General features: G+C 44.9%; 1 protein-coding gene across 1 annotated transcript in view; it reads right to left on the bottom strand.

Moving 5' to 3' along the window:
• The window catches only part of LOC121549412 (unconventional myosin-XV-like), a gene marked incomplete at both ends in the record, with an annotated part of 76,369 nt that extends 64,323 nt beyond the window's left edge, over nucleotides 1–12,046 (bottom strand). Inside the window, 6 exon segments of the mRNA XM_045218897.1 lie at nucleotides 2,395–2,489; nucleotides 2,687–2,799; nucleotides 2,946–3,043; nucleotides 8,732–8,825; nucleotides 11,653–11,725; nucleotides 11,856–12,046. Of these exon segments, the coding sequence (XP_045074832.1) occupies nucleotides 2,395–2,489; nucleotides 2,687–2,799; nucleotides 2,946–3,043; nucleotides 8,732–8,825; nucleotides 11,653–11,725; nucleotides 11,856–12,046 (664 nt within the window).
• Nucleotides 12,047–15,017: the final 2,971 nt, after the last annotated feature.

Raw genomic sequence — 15,017 nt, forward strand, 5'->3', positions numbered from 1 at the left:
GTGTTATGTTATGATGTGTTATGATGTGTTGTGTTATGATGTGTTGTGTTATGATGTGTTGTGTTATGATGTGTTGTGTTATGATGTGTTGTATGATGTGTTATGATGTGTTGTGTTATGATGTGTTATGATGTGTTGTGTTATGATGTGTTGTGTTATGATGTGTTATGATGTGTTATGTTATGAGTTGTGTTATGATGTGTTGTGTTATGATGTGTTATGTTATGATGTGTTATGATGTGTTATGATGTGTTATGATGTGTTATGATGTGTTATGATGTGTTGTGTTATGATGTGTTATGATGTGTTGTGTTATGATGTGTTGTGTTATGATGTGTTATGATGTGTTGTGTTATGATGTGTTATGATGTGATGTGTTATGATGTGTTAGTGTTATGATGTGTTGTGTTATGATGTGTTGTGTTATGATGTGTTGTGTTATGATGTGTTGTGTTATGATGTGTTATGATGTGTTGTGTTATGATGTGTTGTGTTATGATGTGTTGTGTTATGATGTGTTATGATGTGTTGTGTTATGATGTGTTGTGATGTGTTATGTTATGATGTGTTGTGTTATGATGTGTTGTGTTATGATGTGTTGTGTTATGATGTGTTGTGATGTGTTGTGTTATGATGTGTTATGATGCTGATGTGTTGGTTATGATGTGTTATGTTATGATGTGTTGTGTTATGATGTGTTGTGTTGTGATGTGTTATGATGTGTTGTGTTATGATGTGTTGTGTTATGATGTGTTGTGTTATGATGTGTTGTGTTATGATGTGTTGTGATGTGTTATGTTGTGATGTGTTGTGTTATGATGTGTTGTGTTATGATGTGTTGTGTTATGATGTGTTATGATGTGTTATGATGTGTTGTGTTATGATGTGTTGTGTTATGATGTGTTGTGTTATGATGTGTTGTGTTATGATGTGTTGTGTTATGATGTGTTATGATGTGTTGTGATGTGTTGTGTTATGATGTGTTGTGTTATGATGTGTTATGTTATAATGTGTTATGATGTGTTATGATGTGTTGTGTTGTGTTATGATGTGTTGTGATGTGTTATGATGTGTTGTGTTATGATGTGTTGTGTTATGATGTGTTATGATGTGTTGTGTTATGATGTGTTGTGTTATGATGTGTTGTGTTATGATGTGTTGTGTTATGATGTGTTGTGTTATGATGTGTTGTGTTATGATGTGTTGTGTTATGATGTGTTGTGTTATGATGTGTTATGATGTGTTGTGTTGTGATGTGTTGTGTTATGATGTGTTGTGTTATGATGTGTTGTGTTATGATGTGTTATGATGTGTTATGATGTGTTGTGTTATGATGTGTTGTGTTATGATGTGTTGTGTTATGATGTGTTATGTTATGATGTGTTATGAGGTGTTGTGTTATGATGTGTTGTGTTATGATGTGTTGTGTTATGATGTGTTATGATGTGTTATGATGTGTTGTGATGTGTTGTGTTATGATGTGTTATGATGTGTTATGTTATGATGTGTTATGATGTGTTGTGATGTGTTGTGATGTGTTGTGATGTGTTATGATGTGTTATGTTATGTTATGATGTGTTATGATGTGTTGTGTTGTGATGTGTTGTGTTGTGTTATGATGTGTTATGATGTGTTGTGTTATGATGTGTTATGGTGTGTTGTGTTATGATGTGTTGTGTTATGATGTGTTATGATGTGTTGTGTTATGATGTGTTATGTTATGATGTGTTGTGTTATGATGTGATGTGTTATGATGTGTTGTGTTGTGTTATGATGTGTTGTGTTATGATGTGTTATGTTATGATGTGTTGTGTTATGATGTGATGTGTTATGATGTGTTGTGTTATGATGTGTTATGATGTGTTGTGTTATGATGTGTTGTGTTATGATGTGTTGTGTTATGATGTGTTGTGTTATGATGTGTTGTGTTATGATGTGTTGTGTTATGATGTGTTGTGTTATGATGTGTTGTGTTATGATGTGTTATGATGTGTTGTGTTATGATGTGTTATGATGTGTTGTGTTATGATGTGTTGTGTTATGATGTGTTGTGTTATGATGTGTTGTGTTATGATGTGATGTGTTATGTTATGATGTGTTGTGTTATGATGTGATGTGTTATGATGTGTTGTGATGTGTTATGATGTGTTATGATGTGTTGTGTTATGATGTGTTGTGCCCAATGGCATGAGAGGGAACCTGGCGTCTGAATCCAGCAGCCCTCCAGTTGTATGAAATACGGTAGCTTAGTAACTTAATCACCCCGCTGTAGTCTGCTCCATTCATACTGTACACACACACACACACACACACAGAGGATCAGATGGCCTACAACGTATTGTGAATAAACAGGCCAGGTTGAAGAGGAGGTGTAGCCAGCTGTGTGTGTCTCACCGTGCTGCCGTCTGATAACACAGGGTTGAAGAGGCTGTCCAGGTATTGCTCCATCCCTCTCTGAGTCTGACCGTCGCTGAACCCATCAGACTCCACTGGAGAGGAGACACAGTCATTATCATTATACTGGTGTGTGGTGTGTGTGTGTGTGTGGTGTGTGTGTGTGTGTGTGTGTGTGTGTGTGTGTGTGTGTGTGTGTGTGAGTGTGTGTGTGTGTGTGTGTGTGTGTGTGTGGTGTGTGGTGTGTGGTGTGTGTGTGTGTGTGTGTGTGTGTGTGTGTGTGTGTGTGTACCGTGGCTGGAGTATCCCTCAGAGTCTGGCAGGCTGTATGCAGGTTGGGGGGTGCTGAGTGGGGGGGGCGGGGACATCTCCTCATCACTGTCAAAACCACTGCCAAACAGAGTCCTGGTCACACACACACACACACACACCTGCGTGATTAGTAACATTCCCTGAGACCTGAAGACTTGTGTTAGCTCCCCAGCGAATGCCTAGACTGTGTTAGTGTACTCACAGGCTGGTGTTGGTTCTGACTGTGTTAGTGTACTCACAGGCTGGTGTTGGTTCTGACTGTGTTAGGATCCTCAGCTGAGATGATGAAGTAACTCTTCTGTTTGGGGAAGTCAGACGGCAGCTCCAAGTCTGAGATCTAAAACAGGACTCAGTTAGCGCCAAACCGTTTTCAAAGTCTGACTTCTAAAACAGGACTCAGTTAGCGCCAGCCGTTTTCAAAGTCTGACATCTAAAACAGGATTCAGTTAGCGCCAGACGTTTTCAAAGTCTGACATCTAAAACAGGACTCAGTTAGCGCCAAACCGTTTTCAAAGTCTGACATCTAAAACAGGACTCAGTTAGCGCCAGCCGTTTTCAAAGTCTGACATCTAAAACAGGACTCAGTTAGCGCCAGCCGTTTTCAAAGTCTGACATCTAAAACAGGACTCAGTTAGCGCCAGACGTTTTCAAAGTCTGACATCTAAAACAGGACTCAATTAGCGCCAAACCGTTTTCAAAGTCTGACATCTAAAACAGGACTCAGTTAGCGCCAGCCGTTTTCAAAGTCTGACATCTAAAACAGGACTCAGTTAGCGCCAAACCGTTTTCAAAGTCTGACATCTAAAACAGGATTCAGTTAGCGCCAGCCGTTTTCAAAGTCTGACATCTAAAACAGGATTCAGTTAGCGCCAGACGTTTTCAAAGTCTGACATCTAAAACAGGACTCAGTTAGCGCCAAACCGTTTTCAAAGTCTGCCATCTAAAACAGGACTCAGTTAGCGCCAAACCGTTTTCAAAGTCTGACTTCTAAAACAGGACTCAGTTAGCGCCAGCCGTTTTCAAAGTCTGACATCTAAAACAGGACTCAGTTAGCGCCAGCCGTTTTCAAAGTCTGACATCTAAAACAGGACTCAGTTAGCGCCAGACGTTTTCAAAATCTGACATCTAAAACAGGACTCAATTAGCGCCAAACCGTTTTCAAAGTCTGACATCTAAAACAGGACTCAGTTAGCGCCAGACGTTTTCAAAGTCTGACATCTAAAACAGGACTCAGTTAGCGCCAAACCGTTTTCAAAGTCTGACATCTAAAACAGGACTCAGTTAGCGCCAGACGTTTTCAAAGTCTGACATCTAAAACAGGACTCAGTTAGCGCCAAACCGTTTTCAAAGTCTGACATCTAAAACAGGACTCAGTTAGCGCCAGACGTTTTCAAAGTCTGACATCTAAAACAGGATTCAGTTAGCGCCGGACGTTTTCAAAGTCTGACATCTAAAACAGGACTCAGTTAGCGCCAGACGTTTTCAAAGTCTGCCATCTAAAACAGGATTCAGTTAGCGCCAGACGTTTTCAAAGTCTGAGATCTAAAACAGGACTCAGTTAGCGCCAGACGTTTTCAAAGTCTGACATCTAAAACAGGACTCAGCGCCAGCCGTTTTCAAAGTCTGACATCTAAAACAGGATTCAGTTAGCGCCAGCCGTTTTCAAAGTCTGACATCTAAAACAGGATTGAGTTAGCGCCAGCCGTTTTCAAAGTCTGACATCTAAAACAGGACTCAGTTAGCGCCAGCCGTTTTCAAAGTCTGACATCTAAAACAGGACTCAGTTAGCGCCAGCCGTTTTCAAAGTCTGACATCTAAAACAGGATTCAGTTAGCGCCAAACTGTTTTCAAAGTCTGCCATCTAAAACAGGACTCAGTTAGCGCCAGACGTTTTCAAAGTCTGACATCTAAAACAGGACTGAGTTAGCGCCAGCCGTTTCAAAGTCTGACATCTAAAACAGGACTCAGTTAGCGCCAGACTGTTTTCAAAGTCTGCGATCTAAAACAGGACTCAGTTAGCGCCAGATGTTTTCAAAGTCTGACATCTAAAACAGGATTGAGTTAGCGCCAGCCGTTTTCAAAGTCTGACATCTAAAACAGGACTCAGTTAGCGCCAGACGTTTTCAAAGTCTGACATCTAAAACAGGATTCAGTTAGCGCCAGCCGTTTTCAAAGTCTGACATCTAAAACAGGACTCAGTTAGCGCCAGCCGTTTTCAAAGTCTGACATCTAAAACAGGACTCAGCGCCAGCCGTTTTCAAAGTCTGACATCTAAAACAGGATTCAGTTAGCGCCAGCCGTTTTCAAAGTCTGACATCTAAAACAGGATTGAGTTAGCGCCAGCCGTTTTCAAAGTCTGACATCTAAAACAGGACTCAGTTAGCGCCAGCCGTTTTCAAAGTCTGACATCTAAAACAGGACTCAGTTAGCGCCAGCCGTTTTCAAAGTCTGACATCTAAAACAGGATTCAGTTAGCGCCAAACTGTTTTCAAAGTCTGCCATCTAAAACAGGACTCAGTTAGCGCCAGCCGTTTTCAAAGTCTGACATCTAAAACAGGACTCAGTTACCGCCAGACGTTTTCAAAGTCTGACATCTAAAACAAGATTCAGTTAGCGCCAGACGTTTTCAAAGTCTGACATCTAAAACAGGACTCAGTTAGCGCCAGCTGTTTTCAAAGTCTGACATCTAAAACAGGATTCAGTTAGCGCCAGACGTTTTCAAAGTCTTAGCACCAGCCGTTTTCAAAGTCTGACATCTAAAACAGGATTCAGTTAGCGCCAGACGTTTTCAAAGTCTTAGCACCAGCCGTTTTCAAAGTCTGACATCTAAAACAGGATTCAGTTAGCGCCAGACGTTTTACATCAAGACAATAGAGTTTTGATCAGCCAGGGAAATAAAAGAGTTTAAAACATGGTGGCTCACCATTTTATTTAGAAGATGGAGAACAAGCTATAGGATGAAAAATACCTGAGTTTTGGCAGGTACAGCCGACTAGAGCTAACTAACGCTACCTACAGTAGCAAAATCGAGACTTGGAGTCACCAGCATATGACAAGATTCAGTAACAGTCACTGCAGCCTAAAATCAATTTAAATAAACGTCCCATTTTTCATTTTCTCCTGTCTATACAGAAAGAAATACAATAATTAAAAATACTTCACCAGATAACGTGTCTTCAGTAAAATGTGAAATGTTGAGACAAGAAGAAGAGGGGGGGTGATATTCTTGCACATTCATTGTTTTATTGGGTTCATTGTTTGCCGTTGTTTACCCATTGTGCATGATAATACTCTACATGGCCAAAAGTATGTGGACACCCCTTCAAATTAGTGGATTCGGCTATATCAGCCACACCCGTTGCTGACAGGTGTATAAAATCGAGCACACAGCCGAGCAATCTCCATAGACAAACATTGGCAGAAGAATGGCCTTACTGAAGAGCTCAGTGACTTTCAACGTGACACCGTCATAGGATGCCACCTTTCCAACAAGTCAGTTCGTCAAATGTCTGCCCTGCTAGAGCTGCCCCGGTCAACTGTAAGTGCTGTTATTGTGAAGTGGAAACGTCTAGGAGCAACAACGGCTCAGCCGCGAAGTGGTAGGCCACACAAGCTCACAGAATGTGACCGCTGAGTGCTGAAGCGCGCAACAATCGTCTGTCCTCAGTTGCAACACTCACTACGAACTTTACACCACTCCAGCCGACGCTTGGCATTGCACATGGTAATCTAAGGCTTGTGTGCGGCTGCTCGGCCATGGAAACCGATTTCATGAAGCTCCCGACGAACAATTCTCGTGCTGACGTTGCTTCCAGAGGCAGTTTGGAACTCGGTAGTGAGTGTTGCAACCGAGGACAGACGATTTCTACGCTCTTCAGCACTCGGCGGTCCCGTTCTGTGAGCTTGTGTGGCCTACCACTTCGCGGCTGAGCCGTTGTTGCTCCTAGACGTTTCCACTTCACAATAACAGCACTTACAGTTGACCGGGGCAGCTCTAGCGGGGCAGAAATTTGACGAACTGACTTGATGGAAAGGTGGCATCGTATGACGGTGCCACGTTGAAAGTCACTGAGCTCTTCAGTAAGTCCATTCTACTGCCAATGTTTGTCTATGGAGATTGCATGGCTGTTTGCTCGATTTTATACACCTGTCAGCAACAGGTGTGGCTGAAATAGCCAAATCCACTAATTTGAAGGGGTTTCCACATCCTTTTGCATATACAGTGCATTCGGAAAGTATTCAAACCCTCTTACTTTTTCCACATTTTGTTACATTACAGCCTTATTCTAAAATGGATTAAATTGTTTTTTTCCCCCTCATCATTCTACACACAATACCCCATAATGACAACGCAAAAACAGGTGACGCTATAAGTTTGGCACACCTGTATTTGGGGAGTTTCTCCCATTCTTCTCTGCAGATCCTTTCAAGCTCTGTCAGGTTGGATGGGGAGCGTTGCTGCACAGCTATTTTCAGGTCTCTCCAGAGATGTTCGATCGGCTTCAAGTCTGGGCTCTGGCTGGGCCACTCAAGGACATTCAGAGACTTGTCCCGAAGCCACTCCTGCGTTGTCTTGGCTGTGTGCTTAGGGTCGTTGTTCTGTTGGAAGGTGAACCGTCACCCCAGTCTGAGGTCCTGAGCACTCTGGAGCAGGTTTTCATCAAGGATCTCTCTGTACTTTGCTCCGTTCACCTTTTCCTCGATCCTGACTAGTCTCCCAGTCCCTGCCGCTGAAAAACATCCCCACAGCATGATGCTGCCATCACCATGCTTCACCGTAGGGATGGTGCCAGGTTTCCTCCAGACGTGATGCTTGGCATTCAGGCCAAAGAGTTCAATCTTGGTTTCATCAGACCAGAGAATCTTGTTTCTCATGGTCTGAGAGTCTTTAGGTGCCTTTTGGCAAACTCCAAGCGGGCTGTCATGTGCCTTTTACTGAGGAGTGGCTTCCATCTGGCCACTCTACCATAAAGGCCTGATTGGTGGAGCGCTGCAGAGATGGTTGTCCTTCTGGAAGTTTTTCCCATCTCCACAGAGGAACTCTAGAGCTCTGTCTGAGTGGCCATTGGGTTCTTGGTCACCTCCCTGACCAAGGCACTTCTCCCCCGATTTCCCAATTTGGCCGGGCGGCCAGCTCTAGGAAGAGCCTTGGTGGTTCCAAACTTCTTCCATTTAAGAATGATGGAGGCCACTGTGTTCTTGGGGACGTTCAATGCTGCATACATTTTTTTGTACCCTTCCCCAGATCGGTGCCTCGACACAATCCTGTCTTGTAGCTTTACGGACAATTCCTTCGACATGACTTGGTTTTTGCTCTGACATGCACTGCCAACTGTGGGACCTTATATAGACAGGTGTGTGCCTTTCCAAATAATGGCCAATCAAGTTGTAGAAACACCTCAAGGATGATCAATGGAAACAGGATGCACCTGAGCTCAATTTCGAGTCTCATAGCAAAGAATACTTATGTAAATAAGGTCTTTCTGTTTTTTAGTTTTAATACATTTTCAAACATTTCAAAAAAACTGTTTTCACTTTGTCACCCTTGATAACTCTCAGTTAGCCTGATAACTCAGTTAGCCTGATAACCCTCAATTAGCCTGATAACTCTCAGTTAGCCTGATAACCCAGTTAGCCTGATAACCCAGTTAGCCTGATAACTCTCAGTTAGCCTGATAACTCTCAGTTAGCCTGATAACTCAGTTAGCCTGATAACTCTCAGTTAGCCTGATAACCCAGTTAGCCTGATAACCCAGTTAGCCTGATAACTCTCAGTTAGCCTGATAACTCTCAGTTAGCCTGATAACCCAGTTAGCCTGATAACTCAGTTAGCCTGATAACTCTCAGTTAGCCTGATAAACCAGTTAGTCTGATAAACCAGTTAGCCTGATAACCCAGTTAGCCTGATAAACCAGTTAGCCTGATAACTCAGTTAGCCTGATAACCCAGTTAGCCTGATAACTTTCAGTTAGCCTGATAACCCAGTTAGCTCAATGTGTGTATGTGGTGTGTGTGTTATACGCACCAGATCCATGACGTAATCATGACCGGCTAGCTCCGCCCACTGCCCATGCTCCTTCATCAGTATAGACCACCCCCTCCACGCCTCACACACTCCCCTACAGGAACACACACAGACACACTGGAGTGAATTTTAAACATGTCACAATTCAATTCGTCTAACAATGAAATGTGTTATTGTGTAATTATTGTACTTCCAACACGCTTTCAACATTTGCATTTGCAGAGAATAGGATACCTGTGTAGCAGGATGGTAGGATAGGATACCTGTGTAGTAGGATGGTAGGATAGGATACCTGTGTAGCAGGATGGTAGGATAGGATACCTGTGTAGCAGGATAGGATACCTGTGTAGTAGGATGGTAGGATAGGATACCTGTGTAGTAGGATGGTAGGATAGGATACCTGTGTAGCAGGATGGTAGGATAGGATACCCGTGCAGCAGGACGGTAGGATAGGATACCCGTGCAGCAGGATGGTAGGATAGGACACCTGTGTAGCAGGATGGTAGGATAGGATATCTGTGTAGCAGGATGGTAGGATGGGATACCTGTGTAGCGGGACGGTAGGATAGGACACCCGTGTAGCAGGATGGTAGGAAAGGATACCCGTGTAGCAGGATGGTAGGATAGGATACCCGTGTAGCAGGACGGTAGGATAGGATACCTGTGTAGCAGGATGGTAGGATAGGATACCTGCGTCAGCAGGACGGTAGGATAGGATACCTGTGCAGTAGGATAGGATACCCGTGTAGTAGGATGGTAGGATAGGATACCCGTGTAGTAGGATGGTAGGACAGGATACCTGTGTAGCAGGGTGGTAGGATAGGATACCTGTGTAGTAGGATGGTAGGATGAGGATACCCGTGTAGCAGGAGGGTAGGATAGGATACCCGTGTAGTAGGATGGTAGGATAGGATACCTGTGTAGCAGGATGGTAGGATAGGATACCTGTGTAGTAGGATGGTAGGATAGGATACCCTGTGTAGCAGGATGGTAGGATAGGATACCCGTGTAGTAGGACGGTAGGATAGGATACCCGTGTAGTAGGATGGTAGGATAGGATACCCGTGTAGTAGGATGGTAGGATAGGATACCTGTGTAGTAGGATGGTAGGATAGGATACCCGTGCAGCAGGATGGTAGGATAGGATACCTGTGTAGCAGGATGGTAGGATAGGATACCCGTGTAGCAGGACGGTAGGATAGGACACCCGTGTAGCAGGATGGTAGGATAGGATACCCGTGTAGCAGGGTGGTAGGATAGGATACCCTGTGTAGTAGGGTGGTAGGATAGGATACCTGTGTAGCAGGATGGTAGGATAGGATACCTGTGTAGCAGGGTGGTAGGATAGGATACCTGTGTAGCAGGGTGGTAGGATAGGATACCTGTGTAGTAGGGTGGTAGGAGAGGATACCTGTGTAGCAGGATGGTAGGATAGGATACCTGTGTAGTAGGATGGTAGGATAGGATACCTGTGTAGCAGGATGGTAGGATAGGATACCTGTGTAGCAGGACGGTAGGATAGGATACCTGTGCAGCAGGACGGTAGGACAGGATACCTGTGTAGCAGGATGGTAGGATAGGATACCTGTGTAGCAGGACGGTAGGATAGGATACCCGTGCAGCAGGATGGTAGGATAGGATACCTGTGTAGCAGGATGGTAGGATAGGACACCTGTGCAGCAGGATGGTAGGATAGGATGACCCTGTGTAGCAGGACGGTAGGATAGGATACCCGTGCAGCAGGACGGTAGGATAGGATACCTGTGTAGCAGGATGGTAGGATAGGATACCTTGTGTAGCAGGATGGTAGGATAGGATACCCGTGTAGTAGGGTGGTAGGATAGGACACCCTGTGCAGCAGGGTGGTAGGATAGGATACCTGTGTAGCAGGGTGGTAGGATAGGATACCTGTGTAGCAGGATGGTAGGATAGGATACCTGTGTAGCAGGGTGGTAGGATAGGATACCTGTGTAGCAGGATGGTAGGATAGGATACCTGTGTAGTAGGATGGTAGGATAGGATACCTGTGTAGCAGGATGGTAGGATAGGATACCTGTGTAGCAGGATGGTAGGATAGGATACCTGTGTAGCAGGATGGTAGGATAGGATACCTGTGTAGCAGGATGGTAGGATAGGATACCTGTGTAGTAGGATGGTAGGATAGGATACCTGTGCAGCAGGATGGTAGGATAGGATACCCGTGCAGCAGGATGGTAGGACAGGATACCCGTGCAGCAGGACGGTAGGATAGGATACCCGTGTAGCAGGATGGTAGGATAGGATACCTGTGTAGCAGGATGGTAGGATAGGATACCCGTGTAGTCAGGATGGTAGGATAGGATACCTGTGTAGCAGGACGGTAGGATAGGATACCCGTGTAGTAGGACAGGAAACCTGTGTAGCAGGATGGTAGGATAGGATACCTGTGTAGCAGGATGGTAGGATAGGATACCTGTGTAGCAGGATGGTAGGATAGGATACCCGTGTAGCAGGGTGGTAGGATAGGATACCCGTGTAGCAGGACGGTAGGATAGGATACCTGTGTAGCAGGATAGGATACCTGTGTAGTAGGATGGTAGGATAGGATACCTGTGTAGTAGGATGGTAGGATAGGATACCTGTGTAGCAGGATGGTAGGATAGGATACCTGTGTAGTAGGATGGGATACCTGTGTAGCAGGATGGTAGGATAGGATACCTGTGTAGCAGGATGGTAGGATAGGATACCTGTGTAGTAGGATGGTAGGATAGGATACCTGTGTAGCAGGATGGTAGGATAGGATACCTGTGTAGTAGGATGGTAGGATAGGATACCTGTGTAGCAGGGTGGTAGGATAGGATACCTGTGTAGCAGGATGGTAGGATAGGATACCTGTGTAGCAGGATAGGATACCTGTGTAGTAGGATGGTAGGTTAGGATACCTGTGTAGCAGGATGTCTCCCGCCAGGTCTTCTCCACTGGTCCAGGAGTTGACGGGACACAGGAAGGATCCTCCTAGAGAGAGAGAGGGAGGAGGGGAGGAGTGTTATGGAGTCAAGCAGCTGTTTCCTCTGTGTTTCTGAGTCTGTTAGTTAGTAGTCAGTTAGCAGACAGCCCTCTGATGTCATCAGGCAGCGCAGCTCACCGTCGAAGCAGGTCACCTGCAGCACCATGTTAGCCCTCTTCCTATTGGCTGTCCACTCCAGCAGAGTCAGTGGATAGGTGCGTGCTGCCTCAGGGGCGGAGCCTGATCCCAGCCGGGACTTCTGATTGGCCTGGATCAGCCGGTGCTGCAGCAGCGCCTGGCAACCAGCAGGGGCGTGGTCAGACACAAACCTAGGAGGGGACAGGTGTGAGCAGGTAAAACCCCGGTCTGTGTGTCTGTTTACAGCGCCTTCGGAAAGTATTCAGACCTCTTGACTTTTTCCACATTTTGTTCTGTTACAGCCTTATTCTAAAATGGATTAAATAAAAGTATTTCCTCATCAATCTACACACAATACCCCATTAGCAAAAACAGGTTTTTAGAAATGTTGTGTGTTCTTACTTCAGTAGGTGTGTGTGTGTGTCCTTCAGTAGGTGTGTGTGTGTCCTTACTTCAGTAGGTGTGTGTGTGTCCTTACTTCAGTAGGTGTGTGTGTGTCCTTACTTCAGTAGGTGTGTGTGTGTCCTTACTTCAGTAGGTGTGTGTGTGTCCTTACTTCAGTAGGTGTGTGTGTCCTTACTTCAGTAGGTGTGTGTGTGTCCTTCAGTAGGTGTGTGTGTGTCCTTACTTCAGTAGGTGTGTGTGTGTTCTTACTTCAGTAGGTGTGTGTGTCCTTCAGTAGGTGTGTGTGTCCTTACTTCAGTAGGTGTGTGTGTGTGTCCTTACTTCAGTAGGTGTGTGTGTGTGTCCTTACTTCAGTAGGTGTGTGTGTGTCCTTCAGTAGGTGTGTGTGTCCTTACTTCAGTAGGTGTGTGTGTGTCCTTACTTCAGTAGGTGTGTGTGTCCTTACTTCAGTAGGTGTGTGTGTGTCCTTACTTCAGTAGGTGTGTGTGTGTCCTTACTTCAGTAGGTGTGTGTGTGTCCTTACTTCAGTAGGTGTGTGTGTGTCCTTACTTCAGTAGGTGTGTGTGTCCTTACTTCAGTAGGTGTGTGTGTTCTTACTTCAGTAGGTGTGTGTGTGTTCTTACTTCAGTAGGTGTGTGTTCTACTCAGTAGGTGTGTGTGTGTCCTTACTTCAGTAGGTGTGTGTGTGTCTTACTTCAGTAGGTGTGTGTGTGTTCTTACTTCAGTAGGTGTGTGTGTGTCTACTTCAGTAGGTGTGTGTGTGTCCACTTCAGTAGGTGTGTGTGTGTCCTTACTTCAGTAGGTGTGTGTGTGTTCTTACTTCAGTAGGTGTGTGTGGTCTTACTTCAGTAGGTGTGTGTGTCCTTACTTCAGTAGGTGTGTGTGTGTCCTTACTTCAGTAGTGTGTGTGTGTCCTTACTTCAGTAGGTGTGTGTGTGTCCTTACTTCAGTAGGTGTGTGTGTTCTTACTTCAGTAGGTGTGTGTGTGTCCTTCAGTAGGTGTGTGTGTCTACTCAGTAGGTGTGTGTGTCTTACTTCAGTAGGTGTGTGTGTGTTCTTACTTCAGTAGGTGTGTGTGTGTCCTTACTTCAGTAGGTGTGTGTGTGTCCTTACTTCAGTAGGTGTGTGTGTGTCCTTACTTCAGTAGGTGTGTGTGTGTCCTTACTCAGTAGGGTGTGTGTGTCCTTACTTCAGTAGGTGTGTGTGTGTCCTTACTTCAGTAGGTGTGTGTGTGTCCTTACTTCAGTAGGTGTGTGTGTGCCTTACTTCAGTAGGTGTGTGTGTGCCTTACTTCAGTAGGTGTGTGTGTGTCCTTACTTCAGTAGGTGTGTGTGTCCTTACTTCAGTAGGTGTGTGTGTGTCCTTACTTCAGTAGGTGTGTGTGTCACTTCAGTAGGTGTGTGTGTCCTTACTTCAGTAGGTGTGTGTGTGTCTTACTTCAGTAGGTGTGTGTGTGTCCTTACTTCAGTAGGTGTGTGTGTTCTTACTTCAGTAGGTGTGTGTGTGTCCTTACTTCAGTAGGTGTGTGTGTGTCCTTACTTCAGTAGGGTGTGTGTGTCCTACTTCAGTAGGTGTGTGTGTGTCCTTACTTCAGTAGGTGTGTGTGTGTCCTTACTTCAGTAGGTGTGTGTGTGTCCTTACTTCAGTAGGTGTGTGTGTCCTTACTTCAGTAGGTGTGTGTGTGTCCTTACTTCAGTAGGTGTGTGTGTGTCCTTACTTCAGTAGGTGTGTGTGTTCTTACTTCAGTAGGTGTGTGTGTGTTCTTACTTCAGTAGGTGTGTGTGTGTTCTTACTTCAGTAGGTGTGTGTGTGTCCTTACTTCAGTAGGTGTGTGTGTGTCCTTACTTCAGTAGGTGTGTGTGTGTCTTACTTCAGTAGGTGTGTGTGTCCTTACTTCAGTAGGTGTGTGTGTGTCCTTACTTCAGTAGGTGTGTGTGTGTCCTTACTTCAGTAGGTGTGTGTGTGTCCTTCAGTAGGTGTGTGTGTGTCCTTACTTCAGTAGGTGTGTGTGTGTCCTTACTTCAGTAGGTGTGTGTGTCCTTACTTCAGTAGGTGTGTGTGTCCTTACTTCAGTAGGTGTGTGTGTGTCCTTACTTCAGTAGGTGTGTGTGTGTCCTTACTTCAGTAGGTGTGTGTGTGTCCTTACTTCAGTAGGTGTGTGTGTGTCCTTCAGTAGGTGTGTGTGTCTTCAGTAGGTGTGTGTGTGTCCTTACTTCAGTAGGTGTGTGTGTGTCCTTACTTCAGTAGGTGTGTGTGTGTCTTACTTCAGTAGGGTGTGTGTGTCCTTACTTCAGTAGGTGTGTGTGTGTCTTACTCAGTAGGTGTGTGTGTCCTTACTTCAGTAGGTGTGTGTGTGTCCTTACTTCAGTAGGTGTGTGTGTGTCCTTACTTCAGTAGGTGTGTGTGTGTCCTTACTTCAGTAGGTGTGTGTGTGTCCTTACTTCAGTAGGTGTGTGTGTCCTTACTTCAGTAGGTGTGTGTGTGTCCTTACTTCAGTAGGTGTGTGTGTGTCTTACTTCAGTAGGTGTGTGTGTGTCTTACTTCAGTAGGTGTGTGTGTGTCCTTACTTCAGTAGGTGTGTGTGTCCTTACTTCAGTAGGTGTGTGTGTGCCTTACTTCAGTAGGTGTGTGTGTGTCCTTACTTCAGTAGGTGTGTGTGTCCTTACTTCAGTAGGTGTGTGTGTGTCCTTACTTCAGTAGGTGTGTGTGTGTCTACTCAGTAGGTGTGTGTGTGTCCTTACTTCAGTAGGTGTGTGT

The sequence above is a fragment of the Coregonus clupeaformis genome, unplaced genomic scaffold, assembly GCF_020615455.1.
Source record: "Coregonus clupeaformis isolate EN_2021a unplaced genomic scaffold, ASM2061545v1 scaf1888, whole genome shotgun sequence".
Taxonomy (NCBI): domain Eukaryota; kingdom Metazoa; phylum Chordata; class Actinopteri; order Salmoniformes; family Salmonidae; genus Coregonus; species Coregonus clupeaformis.